Source organism: Notolepis coatsorum, assembly GCF_963971535.1.
Source record: "Notolepis coatsorum genome assembly, chromosome: 6".
Lineage (NCBI taxonomy): Eukaryota > Metazoa > Chordata > Actinopteri > Aulopiformes > Paralepididae > Notolepis > Notolepis coatsorum.
In genome coordinates, this window is record NC_140170.1 from 12587686 (window position 1) to 12611828 (window position 24143).

The window sequence follows — 24143 nt, forward strand, 5'->3', positions numbered from 1 at the left end:
AGGCTGAAATACACGCTGACGCCAGAGCCACACCCACAATACCCCCCAGCTGGCCACACTCACCCCCCTAGAAAACTAATCAGGGTCCCACTGATCGCCAAGTCCGTCTTTGGCCCCAAAGGACCCCTCCTCCGTACGACAACGGCCAAGTGGCGACGCCGCAACCCCTAGCACCGCACTCTTCCCCCCTGGATGTCGAACGGCTGAACGCGGCAGATTAAAGGGATTCGAACGCACACCCGCATTGCTATGGTGTGACTGACGCACCTGCACCGGGAGCATGGTTCTCTCCTCCGGTGCCCTCCGTTCTCTGTGGGGCCATGGTTTCACCGGTTCAGACCGTGCCCCACCGTCACGATGATGGGACTGCTCCCCAGAGTCATCCGGACCACCCTGCTTGCTCCGTTCCGGACCCCCCTCCCCGGGATCCGCCCCCAAGCCCCCCTCTGACCCAATACCAATCCAAATTACACCATCATCCTCACTCTCCTCTCCTTGCACCCCATGCTGCTCCCTAATCATAACCTGCACTTCCTGTGGACCCTCCCCGGCCACTACCTCCACCAGATGTGGCTTCACCCTAACATCTGAGGAACCCGCATTAATGACCGGATCAGCCAGATGTCCATCGTTGGCTGCTACAGAGGTACTAGAGACCACCAACCCCGCAGGCAAATTCCCCTCTTCCAACCCCAACGGCTCTACAAGTACCGATGCCCTAGACAGGCATAGACTGCCAGGTCCGGCCGCTGGAACAAAGCACACCGATCCTGCAGGGATCGTAAACGGGGAGACGGCAGCAGCAAACATGTTCCTTTTCAATATGACCGTTTGTTCACTTTGACCGGCTGCAACAGCAGTCTGCCAACCTGGGGCCTTCAGGAGGGGCGGCGGTGGGCTAGGACCCTGCACAGGGCATAACAGCTGATAACATTCCTTAATGACATTCATCCCAAGCAAGCCTGGCACTGCTTGTTTACGCTCTTTTTCGGCTTGTCCAATTGAGTCTTTCACCACCAATATACCCCTCTGCGGTATAGTCCTGCCCAACGCCACCGCCTCCACATCAATTGTGAAGTAACCCAGGTATGGGATATTCAACCCCCGGACCCCACTCAATGTCAGCCACCCACAGTCAGTCAAATTCCCACCCCAACTTGGCAGTAGATGTTTAAAGAAAAACCCTTCAGTAACCGTTGAAACATTTGACCCAGAATCTATTAAACATTGAAACTTCACCCCCCCCATAGAAACTTCCACAGTGTCACACTCCCCTAATAAACACTCATACACCTGTGGATCAATATCGGGTACCGTTACTGAGCCTGGCTGTACTCCACCCGGGGTTTGGCTCTTCACCACAGAGGGAGACAGTTTCCCTGCATGCTGCTCCGATATCTGGGCTGCCCCCTCCCTCCCTGCGGCCGAATCAGGAGACCAAGGGTCTTGACTAGGGCTAGGCCGTGGGGCCATACAGAATCGTGCGATATGGCCAGCTTTCTGACACTTAAAACAAATAGGCTGCCCTGAGGCATCGTATCGCGGCTGCCATTTACGGGCATCTGTTCTCCTGAACCCTAATGCCTGCCAAGTGGTTGAAACTGTTTGTGATAAATCATCAATTAAAACCTGTTGTCTTTGTAACATATCTAAAACTTTAGCGAGCATAGGTTCAGGCTTCACCTCCATCGCAGCGGTAACCATACTAGCCTCTACTGGTGTGGCCTCCACCTTCTCACAGGAACCCACCACCCGCCTCCTACGCTCTCCCCCGCACTCCGCTTCCTCCCCCCACTGAAAAGCTTCTCTACGGAGCTCAAAAAACGACATGGTTGGTTGCTGCCGAGTTTTTTTTTTAACTCTCGACGGAGACTGATATCAGATACATTTTCTGCAAATTGGTCACGCAAGGCCAAGTCGCTGCACCACGCCTCCTTCACCTTACAGTGATTGATCTCTTCCATGACAGCCAGTAATGCATGTGAATATTCCCGGACAGACTCCCCTTCCTGCTGTCTTCTATCAAAGAACTGTCTTTGTAACTTAGAGAGTGACAAGGGCTGCCCATATATCTCTCGGAGAATGTCTAACACCCGTGCTGGATTTGATCGTTCAGCCTGTGGGTGATACTTTATCTCCTGCCTTGCTTCCCCCCCCAGCTGCTCATAAATGTACGCTGCCTTTTCTGCTCCAGTGTAGGAGCGGTAGACCAAAGTGGCATTAATTTCATCCAACCATTCATAAAAATTTGCACTTGACCCCCCAGTGAACACTGTACATTTTCTCTCTTGTGTCAGGTATACAATACGTTCCCTGGGACCAACAGCTAGACTCTCACCCCCCACATGCCCACCCCCCCCCAACCCCTGATTACCAGAGGACTGAGTAGACAAGGGAGATTCCTTCCCATCCAACCTCTGTACTAAAGAGTCATTTTCATTTTTCAACTGGCTGATGGCCTCTTCACCAGACTGCACTCTGGCTTCCAGAGCAGCCAGTTCACTTCGCAAGTCCTTCACACTCATTTTTATGTTCCACAAGTCCACCTTAAACCGTGGTGCCGCGTCACTTCCCCAATGGTCCTCTTGTCAGGCCTGCCGCCTGGCAGGAGACTGTTGTGTCGGCAGAGTGTTCTGTTGCCCGACTCCCCGGCCTCTCTTCTTGGACGCTGTGTGGTCACTGCTTTTAGCCACTCTGTCCCTGAATCCTCCCCCTGTATGCAGATCCAATCTGTCTCTCTATGTGCTGTTATAAATACCCGAAGCCTAGGTCACAAAATCAAATTAAATCCTGCCAACTGCGCCAAACTGTAACCAGGAGGCTTAGGACATATAACAGACAGACAAAGCAATTATGTTTAATATAATTATCTTTATTTAAGCTATGATATCAGAAAGGATTAGTTGAATTTTATACAAAATAGAGGTATCACTATCACCATGTATACATCGGCATGTATACATTTAGCACAGAGAGACAGACTGAATCCACACTACTGCTCCCCCTAACCTAACAGCCAAAGCAGTGACCACCTGTTGACCACCACCTGTTATGACATGGAAATGGAACAATGAATATCCAAGCATAATATAACATACTTAACATGCTGCTTGTTGCACACTATAAACGGCGAACACTTATAATCACATAACGATACAATGGAATGCATGGCACTAGACATAAACGAGAGAGAGCTTAAACTTACACGTTGAATGAAACACCCGGCGTAGCAAACGCCACACGCAGCACGCACCCGGACCGCAACGGTACGACTATTCCCCCAACCTGAGGGAAATCAGGACAGTCTGTATTATACTATTTATACCCAACAGTCTGTGCGTGTAACTACAAACAAACGGAGCGAGCGATACCTTGGTATCGCCAGGCGCAAGCACAACGCCCCGCCTCGTCGCTGTTCACAGTCTGTCGTTCCCTGGGGAAGACCAAACATGGTATAAACAACTTGACAGTGCACCTAAACCTAGCGACATGACAATGCCATAATGATAATTTACACTATAGTTAAATTACTCACCAGGACACTTGAGTATTTACTCGCCACACTCTCTCTCGTCTGGTAACATGCGTGGGGAAATGAATGCTGCTGCCATCGCCCGTTCCCAACTAGCAGTGTTTGTTTCAGCCGCCATCCGGTCAGGCTGAAATACACGCTGACGCCAGAGCCACACCCACAATACCCCCCAGCTGGCCACATAAAATCAAGTCTAACGTTATAAACAGAGGAATTTGGTTCTTTACACTCCCATCAAATCATTGTTGTTTCAAATATTGTAGGAAACCATACATAAGCAAACAAAATGATTTCTCAATAAACCATAAGCAATCAATAATGGGGAAGAACACATAGTAGCATACTACAAGAACCTAGGGGTCCACAAAGACGACTTCAAACTGGAAATGGTAACAACCGATGAGGTACTCAAAAAACTGAGCGCCCTCCAACCCAACAAGGCCACTGGCCATGACAACATCCCCTCCAAATTCCTCAGAGACTCAGCAGCCGCCATCACCCCAGTCATCACACACATAATAAACCTCTCCATAAAACAGGGACACGTCCCCAAGGACTTCAAAATTGCGAGAGTGACCCCTCTGCACAAAAAAGGCAGTAAATTAGACCCAGGCAATACCGCCCTCTTTCTATCCTTACCTCCATCTCGAAAGTCATGGAAAAAATTGTATACGAACAGGTCGAAAAATACCTTGCGGAAAAAAATCTAATCTACGAATTCCAATCTGGCTTCAGAACATCCCACTCCACTGACACATGCCTTCTCTATTTAAACGACCACATCAAACAAGAGGTGGACGCGGGCAAATACTGCGGCATGGTCATGCTGGACCTACAAAAGGCTTTCGACACTGTCAATCACACCATTCTGATTGACAAGCTAAAAGCAATTGGTTTTGATAGTCTATCAGTGAGCTGGATGCAATCCTACCTGGAGGGGAGAGAGCAGATGGTGGAGGTAAACGGTACCCTATCCCCCCCCCTCACAGTAAACTGTGGTGTTCCACAAGGAAGCATACTAGGTCCGCTACTGTTCCTAATTTATGCAAATGACATGTCGTCAGCTTGTGACTGCAACTTGTTCCTGTTTGCGGACGACTCAGCCCTGCTGGTCTCTGACAAGAACAAGTTACAGGTTGAAAAAACCCTCAGCTCAGAACTAGGCAAAATCTGCATATGGCTCGCTGATAACAAACTATCATTACACATGGGCAAAACAGAGTCCATTCTCTTCGGTTCAAATAACAAACTCAGCAAGACCGACGGCTTCTCAGTTACAGTGGGTGACAATATTGTCACAAGGAAAGAAGATATTACCTACCTGGGTTCCATCCTAGAGGCAAATCTTTCCTGTGACAAAATGGCATCCAATGTAATAAAAAAAGTCAACCAACGAACTCGATTCTTGTACCGGATCTCCTCACTGGTAAACAAGAATACCCTGAAGACTCTAGCAGGAGCACTCATTCAAGGGTACTACGACTATGCTTGCACCTCATGGTACCAAAGCACCTCAAAGGCGCTCAAAACAAACTGGTCAGACTACTGCTTGACCTTACTCCTAGAACCCACCTCACCCCTGCCCACTTTGACAACCTAGGATGGCTTAGAGTAGACGACAGAGTACAGCAACTTGCAATGGGCCTGGTCTACAAGATACACTACACGACCAAGGTACCCATGTACATGACAAAATACTTCCCAAAGGTCAGTGAATACCACGATCACAACACCAGAGGGAGCTCCACAAATCATGTTAAACTCAGATTCGGCTCAAACAAGGGACTAAACACGTTTCGCAATTATGCCACATCAATGTGGAACGCCCTACCCAAAGCTGTAAAGGAATGTGAATCACTACCCACTTTCAAAAACACTCTCAAAAAACACCTAAGGGAGACTGCAACTCGAAACTGGCCCCTGTAAATGTCCGAACACAACCCCCTCCAATGTACAGTAAATTACCAAGTATGGTCTTGTCAATAATCCAATGTACAGTGTTGTTTGTACAGTTGTACAGTGTCCCCCACCCACCCACCCCTCCTACCCAACCCCCCCCCCCCCCACTCCTACCCACCCCCCCCCCCCCCCCCCACACCCACCCAACCACCTCCAATGTACAGTCCCCCCCCCACCCCCACCTACCCAATCCAATGTACAGTTTCTACGCCTAATGTATATACTCTTTTCTTTCTGGACTCTTTTTGTATCACAAACAGTACTGTAATTGCAAATCTGGTATGTCATAAATGTATAGATGTAGCAGTACTGTCTATCTGTATGTCATGTATGTCATATATGTTACGATGAATTGAAAAGTGGGGGACCCTGATGTAAACAAGACGAAAGTCTTTCTCTGGTCTGCATCCCCTTAACAATTGTATGTATTGAGCTGTACTGTACTGTACCCATTCTGCAATCTGTTAATAAAGTTTTCATTCATTCATTCATTCAACCATAAGTTATGGTATTAAAGTTTTGTCAAACACTTCAAACAAATACATCCTTAAGAGATGTAAGGGTACCTTACTTAGTAAACATCTAGTCACTTATCTAGTAATAAGACCAGCTTCTGAACTGGTCTTTCAAGAACTGACTGCTTAGTGAGACGTTCACCCTCCTTTCCCAGTTTCCTGTCACCTAGACATATTGTCACTCTCCTAACCAGACCATCTCTATCCACTATAGATTTAGGAACTCTACCCAATCTCCATTTATTTCTCGGCAGATCATCATTTTTCATCATTACTATGTTACCTATCTGGAGGTTTCTCTTTGGTGTGTGCCAGCATTGCCTGATGGCGATAGTAGGTAACTTGGGGAGATAGATCCACACGCTCTGGAGGGAGATCGGCCATTCTTTGTTATTCTGTGTCTCTCCTGAGCCTTCTGCAGGTCACACCTCGACGGAGATGAGATGCCACGACCCAACCAAATCCTAAGATCCAGTAGCCCTTTGATCTGATCTTGTTTATGGTTATTCCTTTACCGTGATGTTTGGCCTTTTCATGGCAGTGTGTGATGATCATCTTCGTGATGTGATGTTCCTTCGGAATGATCGCAGGGTGTTTGACTGCATGGGGAAGATTGGCGTCACAGAGCCTTCCTCCCACCTTGATTACACCATCCTTGATTGCAGGGTGTTTGACTGCATGGGGGAGATTGGAGTCACAGAGCCTTCCTCCCACCTTGATTACACCATCCTTGATTGCAGGGTGTTTGACTGCATGGGGGAGATTGGAGTCACAGAGCCTTCCTCCCACCTTGATTACACCATCCTTGATTGCAGGGTGTTTGACTGCATGGGGGAGATTGGAGTCACAGAGCCTTCCTCCCACCTTGATTACACCATCCTTGATTGCAGGGGGTTTGACTGCATCTGGGAGATTGGAGTCACAGAGCCTTTCTCCCACCTTGACCACACCATCCTTGTCTGGAAAGGGTTTGAGGCGATGCAACTTGTTCTTGAGTGGCAGCCGAGAGCCTGTCTTCAGTAAATTCAGTTCCTCTGGATATGTTTGTCTCTGTAGGTCTTTGATTATTAGGCACTCCACGTCCTCTCGTTCCATTACTGTGGAGAGACCATTTGACTTCTCTTTGTTGATGCCGTTCTTTAGTTTGGAATCTGCAGGGGTGACTGGTGGGAGCTCCTTGACCGCGATCCGGAAGCATTCGCTCGTCTGGCTTGGAGTGTCACGGCGCGGTGAAGAGCACCCCACAATGCTCCATCCTAAATCGGTCCGAACTGCATAAGGTTCATCGTTTCCTCCTGATATTACTTGTCTTGGTGCCATGGCCCTTGAACAGTCATATCCTATCAAGAGACCAACCTCACAATCCTGTAGCTGTGGAATCTCGTCTACGACTGTGGAGAGATTATTCCATTTCTTGGCCGTTTCCTTTGTTGGAATGTGGGTGCGGTTCACCGGTATGCAATCCTTGGCATAGGCAGGAGGAAGATCGATGTGCAGGGAGGAGCTATAACCTCGTACACGAAGCCCTGAGACTCTTTGGGTTTTGACTATTGTCTCTCGTTCTATCATGGTAGTTAACTTCAGTTTAACTGGACAGGAGTCTGCCTTTAGAGTGTTACTGATTTCCTGGTTGACGAAAGTGGTGTCACTTTGTGTGTCCAACAGGGCGTAGACCAGTTTTTCCGTTCCTGGCGTGTTCCTTGAGGACACCCACACAGGCACAATCATTGACGTGTTGGTGGCTTGTCCTGCTCCAGCAGTAGTGACTGCCAGTGACGTTGCGGCAGCCTCTGTTTGAACAGCTTTGCTTTGGGAAATGTTTTCCCATGGTGCAGGCCTTTCCTTTCTCACATAGCTGTCATCATGAAGACAAGTGGGATGGTTACCTTCGCAGGTGTCGCAGGAATGTCGATGACGGCAGTCCTTGGCACTATGACCAAATTTCGTGCAGCCATAACAGAGCTTATTCTCCTTCACAAATTCCCGTCGTTCCGCCAAGGTCTTTGCGATGAACTTGGGACATCCATGTAGACTGTGTTGATTGTCCTGACAGAACACACAAGGGGGCTTTACGTTTCCCTTGGCTGGTCTTTCCCTGTCACTGTCGGCCTCAGTTTGAGTGCTGAGAACACACGCTTTGTTCCTGTTGGGGTCCCTGTTGTTTCGTTTTTCTGTGCTGGACTCAAGGGTGCGGAAAGCATGGAATGAGGTGATCGGATTGCAAGCAATTTCTGCCTCCGTCTCCACGAATGTGGCGAAGTCCTTGAAGCTGGGGAACTCTTGAGTCCTGTTCAAGGCTTCGGTAGTCTTTCTGTTCCAGCTTGACATTGCCCAGTCTGGCATCTTTTGGATTAGCCTTCTATTCTCTTCACAGTCATTTAATATTTCGAGGCTCTTCACATGCCTCATTGCGTCTTGACAGGCGTTTAAGAAGTCTGAAAAGTCTCTTAGTCCCTCTGCATCCTTTGGTTGTATTTTTGGCCAATCTGCAAGCCTGTCTCTAAAGGCTCTCTGTACAACGAAGGCCTGGCCATATCTGTGGTTTAGTTTGTCCCACGCGTCCTTGTAGGCTTCGCTGTCATTTCTATAGAAGGTTCCTTCCAGGGTTTTACGAGCAGGGCCCCCTACATACTTCCTCAAATAATAAAGTTTATCAGCAGATGAGACGGCTCTTGTGTCAATGAGTGACATAAATGAGGCTTTCCACTCAAGGAACTGGATAGGATCGCCATTAAATACAGATGGCTCTGGAACTGGAAGTCTATTTAGAGCTATGCTATCTTGGAAGGCCTTGGCTAGGGATGATACATTTACATCAGTCGACAAGGTTGTGACATTGAGGGGTTGTCTGCTTGCCGCCGAGGAGGAATCGTGAATTCCTTCGGGACTATTTGAGTGGACGCTGCCTTCCTGTGTGTAAACTTGCAGCCTGGCACGGGCTGTCTTCACGTCCTTCTCTGCCTGGAGGCGTACAAGCTCGCGCTTTTCAACTGCAAGCTGCTTTCTTTGTTGCCCCTCTAAATCTTCTATTTTCTCTGTTTGCTTCCTTTCTTCCAGCAACCCTTCATACTCCACCTCCTTAGCGGCAAGATCTGCCGCAGCGTCCACCAGTTTGACTGTCAAGGTGGCGCTGTCATGAGTGATGGCTGATTTGTGACTCACTCTCGAGACAGTGGATCCATAGATGGACCGAGCATAGCTGCCTTTAAGCAGTTCTTTGAGACGACATCGTACTTGTTCTCCATCGAATTCTTCGTCAATGTCAAAAATCCTCTCATAGACGACTTTCTTAATCTCTGTTGTAACTGCCTCACATGTATCGATGCAGCTTCTCAGTTCAACTGATGGTGTGTTGTGACCTCGTATTTCAAGGTAGGCGCTCAACACTGCCTCTTTCTCTTCCTCCAGAGCTTCAGACATTAATGCCAATTCGTTTGCATTAAGTTCCGACTTGAGCTGGTTTCTTGACTCACGGACTCCAGTTTTCCACCTCTCATACGCTGAGGTGAGTTTTCTTTCCTTCCTCTGTGCCTCTTCTTGTTGCTTTTCAAGCAATTTAGGGGTTGGATATCTTATTCGGTCTGAGCGTCGGAGGTGCTCCTCGCCGTCCTCCTGACTGTGACCCTTGAGGCTATTTAGGATTTCTTTTTTGTTTAGAATTTCCTTCTCTATACGTTCCCTCTCAGTAGTATCTAGCGTTTGTTCGAGAGCCACTTCGAGCTTACTAATTTTAAACTGTAAGCTATCTATTTGATTTTCCAGCTCTAATTGTGGAGGATGGTGCTCAGTCTCTACTTGCTTCATTTTTAAATATGCAAATTAAATCTGATCTGAATAATAAACCGTAGTTTTTACTATTATTATAAAATATCAGATAACCCTTGCTATTGTTACTGCACCAAGAATCCTAATTGTTTATACTACTCAGAGAGGACCAAATCTAACACTGAATAATGTGCTGAATAATGAATATTATAAAGGTTTCTTTTCATTCCAGTGAATACCCGGTTACGTTACCATTTAGACTGCACATAGTTATCCATAGAGGCATTTTACAGTCGAGTTGATTAGGTAACTAACAGTAGTTATAATCACAGGGCAAATAACAAGGTTTCTATATAAATACCTTTAGTGTGGAGGGTACCTTAGAATTCTGCATTAAATTAATCAATTATAATCACAGTGCAAAAACCAGGTTTCTATATAAATACCTTTAGTGTGGAGGGTACCTTAGAATTCTGCATTAAATTAATAAATTATAATGCAGAATTCGAGGTCACAACACACCATCAGTTGAACTGAGAAGCTGCATCGATACATGTGAGGCAGTTACAACAGAGATTAAGAAAGTCGTCTATGAGAGGATTTTTGACTGACCACCTCCATCACAGCTGTCTTCATGTCTGTATCCACTGACTACCTCCATCACAGCTGTCTTCATGTCTGTATCCACTGACCGCCTCCATCACAGCTGTCTTCATGTCTGTATCCACTGACCACCTCCATCACAGCTGTCTTCATGTCTGTATCCACTGACCACCTCCATCACAGCTGTCTTCATGTCTGTATCCACTGACCACCTCCATCACAGCTGTCTTCATGTCTGGATGGAGTGGTATGAGGTGGGTTCTAGGAGTAAGGCCAAGCAGTAGTCTGACCAGTTTGTTTTGTGATGTTTGTAGCCTTGTTTTAGGGCCTTTGAGGTGCTTTGGTACCATGAGGTGCAAGCATAGTCGTAGTACCCTTGAATGAGTGCTCCTGCCAGAGTCTTCAGGGTATTCTTGTTTACCAGAGGGGAGATCCGGTACAAGAATCGAGTTTGTTGGTTGATTTTTTTTTATTACATTGGATGCCATTTTGTCACAGGAAAGATTAGCCTTTAGGATGGAACCCAGGTAGGTAATTCATCTTTCCTTGTGACAATATTGTCACCCACTGTAACTGAGAAGCCGTCGGTCTTGCTGAGTTTGTTATTTTATCCAAAGAGAATGGACTCTGTTTTACCCAGGTGTAATGATAGTTTGTTATCAGCGAGCCAGGTGCAGATTCTGTTCAGAGCTATCTTGTATTTTGTGCTTTTTATATTGTATTTGTATTTATATTTTATATTGTGTATATAGGTACTGACTGTATAGGACTGTGAAGCTCTGTATTCCCCCTGTAGAGGAGCCAAAGCTATATATTTAGATTATTGTATTATATGAATGTTTATATGTTTATGTTTTATAACCTTACATTGAAACGGCATTAGGAATGTTGATTGGATTTAGATACAGTCATTGAACCGTCTTATTTGTCATAATAGAACATTCTAGAACATTTGTGATATCACAGTAGGATGTCATAGCAAACGTTCTAGAACATTTGTGATGTCACTGTATGATGTCATGACCGAACATTCTAGAACGTTTGTGTATCTATATATATTCAGCAATTCTCTCTGCCAGTCAGGTGCAGCTTGAAACAGTGCTGAGCAGTACTGAACAGATGGACTAAACAACATAGATTTTCGGCTTTCCAGTGTGGAGGAATTTCCATGTGTCAAGTCGGCTGTGAATTTGGAGACTGGGAAAATACAGTTTTCTTACCTTGTAGTAGTGACATGAATATTTAGAGAAAATAGCTTTTTCTTTATCAACGAACGTACTACCTGGGTTCCATCCTAGAGGCAAATCTTTCCTGTGACAAAATGGCATCCAATGTAATAAAAAAAGTCAACCAACGAACTAGATTCTTGTACCGGATCTCCTCTCTGGTAAACAAGAATACCCTGAAGACTCTGGCAGGAGCACTCATTCAAGGGTACTATGACTATGCATGCACCTCATGGTACCAAAGCACCTCAAAGGCGCTTAAAACAAAATTACAAACATCACAAAACAAACTGGTCAGACTACTACTTGACCTTACCCCCAGAACCCACCTCACCCTTGCCCACTTTGACAACCTAGGATGGCTTAGAGTAGACGACAGAGTACAGCAACTTGCAATGGGCCTGGTCTACAAGATACACTATACGACTAAGGTGCCCATGTACATGTCAAAATACTTCGCAAAGGTCAGTGAATACCACAACCACTACACCAGAGGAAGCTCAACAAATCATGTTAAACCCAGATTCGGCTCAAACAAGGGACTAAATACGTTTCGCAATTATGACACATCAATGTGGAACGCCCTACCCAAAGCTGTAAAGGAATGTGAATCCCTACCCACATTCAAAACCGCTCTTAAAGAGCACCTACGGGAGGCTGCAATTCGAAACTGGCCACCGTAAATGCCCAAAAAACCCCACCACCTCCTAATAGACAGTCTCCTCCCCACCGCATGTATATATTTCCCTCCCCGCCGTATGTATATCTCTCTCCCACCCACCCACCCCCTCCTAATGTACAGTCCCCTCCCCATCATATGTATATACTCTGTCAGGATCTAGGGGTAACAGTACTGTATATTTGAATACCGTTTATGTCACAAATGTATCAGTACTAAATACCTATATGTCCCTATGCCATAAATGTCATGTATGTTGTGTATGTCATAAATGTCTATATGAATTGAAAATGGGGGACCCTGATGGAAACAAGACAAACGTCTTTCTCAGGTCTGCATCCCCTTAACAATTGTGTGTATTGAGCCGTACTGTATTGTACCCATTCTGCAATCTGTTAAATAAAGTTTTCATTCATTCATTCATTCTACTCACGAGTAAGCAACTTTAACCAGTAATAATAATAATAATAATAATAATAATGACTTGGATTTATATAGCGCTCTTCACTGACCCAGAGCGCTTCACAGAGTCCATTATTCGTTCATACACAGTCATACCGGTGGTGGTAAGCTACAATTGCAGCCAGAGCTGCCCTGAGGCAGACTCACGGAAGCGTGGCGAATAATCATCACCTACGGCCCCTCTGACCACCACCAACATTCATTCACATGCATACACATTCATACGAGGCAAGTAGCTTAAGTGTCTTGCCCAAGGACACAACGGCAGTGGGATGGACATGGGCTTGAGCGGGATTCGAACCACCAACCCTTCGATCATTGGACGACTGGCTCTACCCCTGAGCCACGCCGCCCCATAGAGTGGAATGTCGGCCCTCATACCCCCCATGCTGCTTTGACACCTGAATTTCCCCAAGGGGATTAATAAAGGATCATCTTATCTGTAATCAATAGGAATCCTGTACTTAGATGTGATTTTACATTTCATTTCTATTTTATTATAATATATTATTTGTCTTTATATGTTCTTATTTATCTTTGTGCATTCTCTTCCAACCATTGCTACAACATATTCAAATCACGGGTTTATTATAAATCAATGGTCTATAATATAAATAATTATGTACAACAACCACATAGAGATAGTAGCCCAATTTACAGGGACGATTCCGCCCTCTAGCGGCCAAACATAACCGGTCCACTGACGTCATCACGTATCAACCACCACGTGTCTTCTCACGCTCCGTGTGTCCGGAAGTGGCGACGTGTAGTGAAGTGAGCCGAGAGCTGCAACCCTTTCAGATCATGGAATGGAACTAACCCTAACGACCCTTTCAGATGGAACTAACCCTAACCCTAACGCTTTGTACTTTGAGATGATATTATTCGTGTCTCTGTATCGGAAGGAGGTGGACAGCTGCTAAACACATTGTTGTTGGACACGGTTGACCTGCTCTCTCTGCTTCAACATGAGCTCCCAAGACGTGCTGCAGAGCGCGTCCACCCTGGCGTCCTGTAATGTGCTGCTGCAGGTAAATTATTCATCTAATAAAGGTGCTGTACGTGGTATTCTCTACATTAATATGATTCAAGATACACGAGTTTTATTTGTCACGGCATACAGGTATACAGTGAAATGCGGGGGGTCTCGCCCGCAACGATGTGCATAATACAAGTAATAATAATAAGAGTCCAACCAATAGAGCGACATAGTGCAATAAACAAGTAAACAGTGTAGGGCATATTGGTATCTGTACATGAGCTATTTACAGAGCATGGTAGGACATGCTAGGTCCTGTGGCAGTGCAGTACAGTGTTTTGATTGATTGATTGAAAAGTTTATTAACAGATTGCAGAATGGGTACAGTACAGTACAGCTCAATACATACAATTGTTAAGGGGATGCAGACCAGAGAAAGACTTTCGTCTTGTTTACATCAGGGTCCCCCATTTTCAATTCATCATAACATATATGACATACATGACATACAGATAGACAGTACTGCTACATCTATACATTTATGACATATCAGATTTGCAAATACAGTACTGTTTGTGATACAAAAGTGTCCAGAAAAGGAGTGTATATACATTTGGCGTAGAAACTGTACATTGGAGGAGGTTGGATGGGTGGGGTGGGGTTGGGTGGGTGGGTGAGGGCTGTACATTGGAGGTGGGGGGGGTTGGGTAGGGGACACACACACATTTTACACTGTACATTGGAATACTGACAAAGCCTTTAAGTTTGGTAATTTACTGTACAACTAGGTTAGGACATTTGTAGGGTCCAGTTTCGAATTGCAGTCTCACGTAGGTGTTTTTTGAGAGTGTTTTTGAAAGTGGGTAGTGATTCACATTCCTTTACAGCTTTAGGCAGGGCGTTCCACATTGATGTGGCATAATTGCGAAACGTGTTTAGTCCCTTGTTTGAGCCGAATCTGGGTTTAACATGATTTGTGGAGCTCCCTCTGGTGTTGTGGTCATGGTATTCACTGACCTTTGGGAAGTATTTTGACATGTACATGGGTACCTTGGTCGCGTAGTGTATCTTGTAGACCAGGCCCATTGCAAGTTGCTGTACTCTGTCGTCTACTCTAAGCCATCCTAGGTTGTCAAAGTGGGCAGGGGTGAGGTGGGTTCTAGGAGTCAGGTCAAGTAGTAGTCTGACTAGCTTGTTTTGAGATGTTTGTAATTTGTTTTTTAGTGCCTTTGAGGTGCTTTGGTACCATGAGGTGCAAGCATAGTCGTAGTACCCTTGAATGAGTGCTCCTGCTAGAGTCTTCAGGGTATTCTTGTTTACCAGAGAGGAGATCCGGTACAAGAAACGCGTTCGTTGGTTGACTTTTTTTATTACATTGGATGCCATTTTGTCACAGGAAAGATTAGCCTCTAGGATGGAACCCAGGTAGGTAATTTCATCTTTCCTTGTGATAATATTGTCACCCACTGTAACCGAGAAGCCGTCGCGGAGGGCTGGGCGATATGACGATATTATATAAATATCGGGTACAGTTCATTAACAATACACTTTTTCAACGTATCGTGGATATCGTGATGTTTTGCCCAATAGGATTGTGTCGCGTCAATCTGGTCCACACGTTACTCGTTCATATCTCAGCCTGTGTTGAGATATTGATTGATTGATTGATTGAAAAGTTTATTAACAGATTGCAGAATGGGTACAGTACAGTACAGCTCAATACATACAATTGTTAAGGGGATGCAGACCAGAGAAAGACTTTCGTCTTGTTTACATCAGGGTCCCCCATTTTCAATTCATCATAACATATATGACATACATGACATACAGATAGACAGTACTGCTACATCTATACATTTATGACATATCAGATTTGCAAATACAGTACTGTTTGTGATACAAAAGTGTCCAGAAAAGGAGTGTATATACATTTGGCATAGAAACTGTACATTGGAGGAGGTTGGTTGGGTGGGGTGGGGTTGGGTGGGTTGGGTGAGGGCTGTACATTGGAGGTGGGGGGGGGGGGGGGGGGTTGGGTAGGGGACACACACACATTTTACACTGTACATTGGAATATTGACAAAGCCTTACTTGATCATTTACTGTACAACTAGGTTAGGACATTTGTAGGGGGGGGGGTTGGGTAGGGGACACACACATTTTACACTGTACATTGGAATATTGACAAAGCCTTACTTGGTCATTTACTGTACAACTAGGTTAGGACATTTGTAGGGGCCAGTTTCGAATTGCAGTCTCACGTAGGTGTTTTTTGAGAGTGTTTTTGAAGGTGGGTAGTGATTCACATTCCTTTACAGCTTTAGGCAGGGCGTTCCACATTGATGTGGCATAATTGCGAAACGTGTTTAGTCCCTTGTTTGAGCCGAATCTGGGTTTTACATGATTTGTGGAGCTCCCTCTGGTGTTGTGATCGTGGTATTCACTGACCTTTGGGAAGTATTTTGACATGTACATGGGTACCTTGGTCGCGTAGTGTATCTTGTAGACCAGGCCCATTGCAAGTTGCTGTACTCTGTCGTCTACTCTAAGCCATCCTAGGTTGTCAAAGTGGGCAGGGGTGAGGTGGGTTCTAGGAGTCAGGTCAAGTAGTAGTCTGACTAGCTTGTTTTGAGATGTTTGTAATTTGTTTTTTAGTGCCTTTGAGGTGCTTTGGTACCATGAGGTGCAAGCATAGTCGTAGTACCCTTGAATGAGTGCTCCTGCTAGAGTCTTCAGGGTATTCTTGTTTACCAGAGAGGAGATCCGGTACAAGAATCGCGTTCGTTGGTTGACTTTTTTTATTACATTGGATGCCATTTTGTCACAGGAAAGATTAGCCTCTAGGATGGAACCCAGGTAGGTAATTTCATCTTTCCTTGTGATAATATTGTCACCCACTGTAACCGAGAAGCCGTCGCGGAGGGCTGGGCGATATGACGATATTATATAAATATCGGGTACAGTTCATTAACAATACACTTTTTCAACGTATCGTGGATATCGTGATGTTTTGCCCAATAGGATTGTGTCGCGTCAATCTGGTCCACACGTTACTTGTTCATATCTCAGCCTGTGTTGAGATATTGATTGATTGATTGATTGAAAAGTTTATTAACAGATTGCAGAATGGGTACAGTACAGTACAGCTCAATACATACAATTGTTAAGGGGATGCAGACCAGAGAAAGACTTTCGTCTTGTTTACATCAGGGTCCCCCATTTTCAATTCATCATAACATATATGACATACATGACATACAGATAGACAGTACTGCTACATCTATACATTTATGACATATCAGATTTGCAAATACAGTACTGTTTGTGATACAAAAGTGTCCAGAAAAGGAGTGTATATACATTTGGCATAGAAACTGTACATTGGAGGAGGTTGGTTGGGTGGGGTGGGGTTGGGTGGGTTGGGTGAGGGCTGTACATTGGAGGTGGGGGGGGGGGGGGGGGGGGGTTGGGTAGGGGACACACACACATTTTACACTGTACATTGGAATATTGACAAAGCCTTACTTGATCATTTACTGTACAACTAGGTTAGGACATTTGTAGGGGGGGGGGGGTTGGGTAGGGGACACACACATTTTACACTGTACATTGGAATATTGACAAAGCCTTACTTGGTCATTTACTGTACAACTAGGTTAGGACATTTGTAGGGGCCAGTTTCGAATTGCAGTCTCACGTAGGTGTTTTTTGAGAGTGTTTTTGAAGGTGGGTAGTGATTCACATTCCTTTACAGCTTTAGGCAGGGTGTTCCACATTGATGTGGCATAATTGCGAAACGTGTTTAGTCCCTTGTTTGAGCCGAATCTGGGTTTTACATGATTTGTGGAGCTCCCTCTGGTGTTGTGATCGTGGTATTCACTGACCTTTGGGAAGTATTTTGACATGTACATGGGTACCTTGGTCGCATAGTGTATCTTGTAGACCAGGCCCATTGCAAGTTGCTGTACTCTGTCGTCTACTCTAAGCCATCCTAGGTTGTCAAAGTGGGCAGGGGTGAGGTGGGTTCTAGGAGTCAGGTCAAGTAGTAGTCTGACTAGCTTGTTTTGAGATGTTTGTAATTTGTTTTTTAGTGCCTTTGAGGTGCTTTGGTACCATGAGGTGCAAGCATAGTCGTAGTACCCTTGAATGAGTGCTCCTGCTAGAGTCTTCAGGGTATTCTTGTTTACCAGAGAGGAGATCCGGTACAAGAATCGCGTTCGTTGGTTGACTTTTTTTATTACATTGGATGCCATTTTGTCACAGGAAAGATTAGCCTCTAGGATGGAACCCAGGTAGGTAATTTCATCTTTCCTTGTGATAATATTGTCACCCACTGTAACCGAGAAGCCGTCGCGGAGGGCTGGGCGATATGACGATATTATATAAATATCGGGTACAGTTCATTAACAATACACTTTTTCAACGTATCGTGGATATCGTGATGTTTTGCCCAATAGGATTGTGTCGCGTCAATCTGGTCCACACGTTACTTGTTCATATCTCAGCCTGTGTTGAGATATTGATTGATTGATTGATTGAAAAGTTTATTAACAGATTGCAGAATGGGTACAGTACAGTACAGCTCAATACATACAATTGTTAAGGGGATGCAGACCAGAGAAAGACTTTCGTCTTGTTTACATCAGGGTCCCCCATTTTCAATTCATCATAACATATATGACATACATGACATACAGATAGACAGTACTGCTACATCTATACATTTATGACATATCAGATTTGCAAATACAGTACTGTTTGTGATACAAAAGTGTCCAGAAAAGGAGTGTATATACATTTGGCATAGAAACTGTACATTGGAGGAGGTTGGTTGGGTGGGGTGGGGTTGGGTGGGTTGGGTGAGGGCTGTACATTGGAGGTGGGGGGGGGGGGGGGGGGTTGGGTAGGGGACACACACACATTTTACACTGTACATTGGAATATTGACAAAGCCTTACTTGATCATTTACTGTACAACTAGGTTAGGACATTTGTAGGGGGGGGGGGTTGGGTAGGGGACACACACATTTTACACTGTACATTGGAATATTGACAAAGCCTTACTTGGTCATTTACTGTACAACTAGGTTAGGACATTTGTAGGGGCCAGTTTCGAATTGCAGTCTCACGTAGGTGTTTTTTGAGAGTGTTTTTGAAGGTGGGTAGTGATTCACATTCCTTTACAGCTTTAGGCAGGGTGTTCCACATTGATGTGGCATAATTGCGAAACGTGTTTAGTCCCTTGTTTGAGCCGAATCTGGGTTTTACATGATTTGTGGAGCTCCCTCTGGTGTTGTGATCGTGGTATTCACTGACCTTTGGGAAGTATTTTGACATGTACATGGGTACCTTGGTCGCATAGTGTATCTTGTAGACCAGGCCCATTGCAAGTTGCTGTACTCTGTCGTCTACTCTAAGCCATCCTAGGTTGTCAAAGTGGGCAGGGGTGAGGTGGGTTCTAGGAGTCAGGTCAAGTAGTAGTCTGACTAGCTTGTTTTGAGATGTTTGTAATTTGTTTTTTAGTGCCTTTGAGGTGCTTTGGTACCATGAGGTGCAAGCATAGTCGTAGTACCCTTGAATGAGTGCTCCTGCTAGAGTCTTCAGGGTATTCTTGTTTACCAGAGAGGAGATCCGGTACAAGAATCGCGTTCGTTGGTTGACTTTTTTTATTACATTGGATGCCATTTTGTCACAGGAAAGATTAGCCTCTAGGATGGAACCCAGGTAGGTAATTTCATCTTTCCTTGTGATAATATTGTCACCCACTGTAACCGAGAAGCCGTCGGTCTTGCTGAGTTTGTTATTTGAACCGAAGAGAATGGACTCTGTTTTGCCCATGTGTAATGATAGTTTGTTGTCGGCGAGCCATATACAGATTTTGCCTAGTTCCGAGCTGAGGGCTTTTTCAACCTGTAACTTGTTCTTGTCAGAGACCAGCAGGGCTGAGTCGTCCGCAAACAGGAACAAGTTGCAGTCACAAGCTGACGACATGTCATTTGCATAAATTAGGAATAGTAGCGGTCCTATGCCCATTCCGCGGTCTGTTAATAAAGTTTTCAATCAGACAGATGTATGGAAAGGCTTTTATTATAACATTCGTTGAGGTAAAATCATTATGGCTCATTTAGTCATCCTGTAGTGCACTGGTCTCCTACTAGTCGGTTGCGGGGAGCTAACGTAAGTAGCTTTGTTGATGTCAGCACACCGGACATTCAGGAAGTCAAAAACTAATGACGCTTGCCGATTGGTGCTAAGAACAGCAGGGCGGGTGCAAGCGGTGTGACGTAATTGGCAGACTCGACTGTCAATCAAAATTATTCTGTTGTCCGTCAGAATGAATGAATGAAAACCTTATTAACATATTGCAGAATGGGTACAATACAGTACAGGAGGATGAAGACCAGAAAAATACTTTCGGCTTTTTTACATAAGGGTCCTCCATTTTCAATTCATCAAAACATTTAGAGACATACAAATATACAGTAGTTTCATAAAAATGCTAAAATGCTATTGATTGATTGATTGATTAATTGATTGATTTAAAACTTTATTAACATATTGCAGAATGGGTACAGTACAGCTCAATACATACAATTGTTAAGGGGATGCAGACCAGAGAAAGACTTTTGTCTTGTTTACATCAGGGTCCCCCATTTTCAATTCATCATATTTCATATCTAAATCATATAATATCTCATTGCTAAACATATGCAATATATTATAATCTAATAATCCAATAATCTAAATCTAACATATAATATAAAAATGCTAAATGCATGGGTATTTTATTTTGTCTTTAATGTTAGCTTGCAAACTCAAATACTGTCTTGGTAAGCCTCATAATGAATCGTTTGGGGTAAAAAAGAAAAACATCGTGATGTGTATCGTGTATCGCCGAAAGGTCAGAAAATATCGTGATATCATATTTAGGCCATATCGCCCAGCCCTTTGGTCTAAAAGTAAATCTGAAGATTATTATATAGCAGATGCCTTGGATAAGTGAATGAATGAATGAATGAAAACTTTATTTAACAGATTGCAGAATGGGTACAATACAGTACGGCTCAATACACACAATTGTTAAGGGGTTGCAGACCAGAGAAAGACTTTTGTCTTGTTTACATCAGGGTCCCTGACGTACAGTGGACAACTGTAGCGTGTGCTTGTTTATACAGAGCTGGTATGACTTGCTGCTGGCTGAAATACGGACGAGAGGGAACTAGGTAGCAGGGCTCTATTACTTTTAACATGTGCTTAAACCCTGTGTTCTCGACAACGGAGTAGGATTGCAGATCTGCTGCTATAAAAACACCTATGGCGTTTGTTATTGCTTTGGCCCGGTCTGAATTAATAGCGAGATGCTGCTTGAATGCCACAGGGAGCTGGGGTTGCACTAGGGTCAGTTTCTTCCGTGTACCTGTGATATTCACATTCGGGTGATGCCGTTTCAAATGCGTGATAAAGTTTGCAATAAAGTTGAACAATGCCAGCACGTAGCCCCTTTCGTAACTGATGCAAGGCTTGCATCACATTCATATTCATATTGTGATTGTGATTGTGATTGTGATTATGATTGTGATTATGATTATGATTATGATTGTGATTGTGATTATGATTGTGATTACGATTGTGATTATGATTGTGATTATGATTGTGATTATGATTGTGGTTGTGATTATGATTGTGATTGGTCCCTCAGATCATGTTCCGCCTGCTCACCTTCTTGCTGAACGCATTCACTCTGCGGTTCGTGTCCAAAGAGCTGATCGGGGTCGTCAACGTCAGGTGATACATTACATTACATTACATTACAGCACATTACATTACATTACATTACAGCACATTACATTACATTACAGCACATTACATTACATTACATTACAGCACATTACATTACAACACATTACATTACAGCACATTACATTACATTACATTACAGCACATTACATTACATTACATTACATTACAGCACATTACATTACAACACATTACATTACAGCACATTACATTACATTACATTACAACACATTACATTACATTATATTACATTACATTACAGCACATTACATTACATTACAACACATTACATTACAGCACATTACATTACATTACATTACAGCACATTACATTACATTACAACACATTACATTACAGCACATTACATTACATTACATTACAGCACATTACATTACATTACATTACAGCACATTACATTACAACACATTACATTACAGCACATTACATTACATTACATTACAACACATTACATTACATTATATTACATTACATTACATTACAACACATTACATTACAGCACATTACATTACATTACATTACAACACATTACATTACATTATATTACATTACATTATATTACATTACAGCACATTACATTACATTACAGCACATTACATTACATTACAGCACATTACATTACATTACAGCACATTACATTACATTACAGCACATTACATTACAGCACATTACATTACAGCACATTACATTACATTACAGCACATTACACACAGGGATTAAAGCAAAAAAAAATCTCCTGACTGAAATTTTATTCAGGCCAAGTCATATTCTTATTTTAACCTCCACTGTATTTCTTTTTAATAGCGTTGGCGTTTTAAGGGAGCCTACTTGTTTCGGTTTCGTCGATAATCCAATGTACAGTTACCCCCCCACCCCACCCCGCCTACCCAACCCTTCCCTCCCCAACCTCCTCCAATGTACAGTTTCTTCGTCAAATGTATATGCTCTCTTTTTTAGACTCTTATTGTATCACAAACAATACTGTATTTGTAAATCTGGTACGTCATAAATGTATAGATGTAGCAGTATTATCTATCTGTATGTCATGTATGTCATATATGTTATGATGAATTGAAAATGGGGGACCCTGATGTAAACAAGAGGAAAGTCTTTCTCTGGTCTGCAACCCCTTGACAATTGTGTGTATTGAGCTGTACTGTATTGTATAGGGATGCCCCGATCACGTTTTTTGCCACCGATACCGATCACCGATCGTCGTGAGCCATATCGGCCGATACCGATCCGATACCGATTGTTTTTGATTAAAAAGAAATTAAAAAATTTTTTATATAATTTTTTTTTTTTTTTTATAAAATATATATATTATATAATTAGACTTGTACTTGTATTATCTGCGACTGCGAGACATCGCCACCACGCAACAAGTCAAAATGCTCACTATCTGCAAACAGCTCCACTGTCTGTGTGTACTCTAGTAGCCCAGCTCCAAAAAGGATTCTCCGGCGCTGCAGCGGGACCCCATTGGTAACGTTAAGTGCTTTGGTCATTTCACATTCAGCAAGCCCTCAGCTCGAATACGCATTAAATCAATGTTATAAGACATTGATATCAAGAGCTATCTGTAGCTACTGCTAGCCGGCTAGATGACGTTAAGACAGAACTTTAGTTCAATGGGACATTTCGTTTTGAACAGTAAACGAACGTCAGCTAACGCAAGCTAACTGAGGTATGAACATGAACTACTAGACTTTCTGGATCATTTGTTGATATCAGGAGCTATCGGTAGCTAGCCGGCTAAATACCGTTAGACAATGCCTACTAAACGTGAATAGTTGACTGGGTAATTTTGTTTAAACAGTAACGATAGCTAGGTAGCTAACGTTAGCGCAGGTCGAATGCAGTGCACTACAGACTCGAGCAGAGGAGCCGCACCTCTTTGTTTACAAACTCTACACGGGGCGGGCGGGGCTAGGGAGGAGGAGCAGCGGCAGTTTGCAGGTCGTGTGTGTCTGAGACAGACAGCGAGTGAGAGCTTCGCTTGATCGGTTTCCGCTATCGGCGAATATGACTAATTATCGGAATTCACAGATTGCATATTTATACTGAGTATCGGCCGATAACGATCGGTGGCCGATCGATCGGGGCATCCCTAGTATTGTACCCATTCTGCAATCTGTTATAACAATCAATCAATATTTAACCGATTGCAGAATGGGTACAATACAGTATGGCTCAATACACACAATTGTTAAGGGGATGCAGACCAGAGAAAGACGTTTGTCTTGTTTACATCATCAGGGTCCCCCATTTTCAATTCATAGTGACATTTATGACATGCATGACATTGACATCATGACATTTATGGCATAGGGACATACTACAGGTATATAGTACTGTTACATTTGTGACATATACGATATGCAAATATACAGTAATGTTACCCATAGATCCTGACAGAGATTATACATATGATGGGGAGGAGGAGACTGTACATTAGGAGGGGGTGGGTGGGTGGGAGAAAATATACAGTACCGTTACCCATAGATCCTAACAGAGATTATATAAATATGGGGAGGAGACTGTACATTAGGAGGGGGTGGTGGTAGAAAAAAGATACATACGGTGGGGAGAGAATATACGGTGGGGA

At 43.9% G+C, this 24143-nt stretch overlaps 1 protein-coding gene across 1 annotated transcript in view; it reads left to right on the forward strand.

Moving 5' to 3' along the window:
• The first annotated feature begins 13534 nt into the window (after positions 1-13534).
• LOC311230169 (man(5)GlcNAc(2)-PP-dolichol translocation protein RFT1-like) overlaps positions 13535-24143 on the forward strand; it is a 56867-nt gene continuing 46258 nt past the window's right edge. The window contains exons 1-2 of the mRNA XM_084316367.1: positions 13535-13772; positions 21420-21505. Of these exons, the coding sequence (XP_084172493.1) occupies positions 13710-13772; positions 21420-21505 (149 nt within the window). The 5' untranslated portion in view covers positions 13535-13709. The remainder of the gene's footprint in view (positions 13773-21419; positions 21506-24143) is intronic.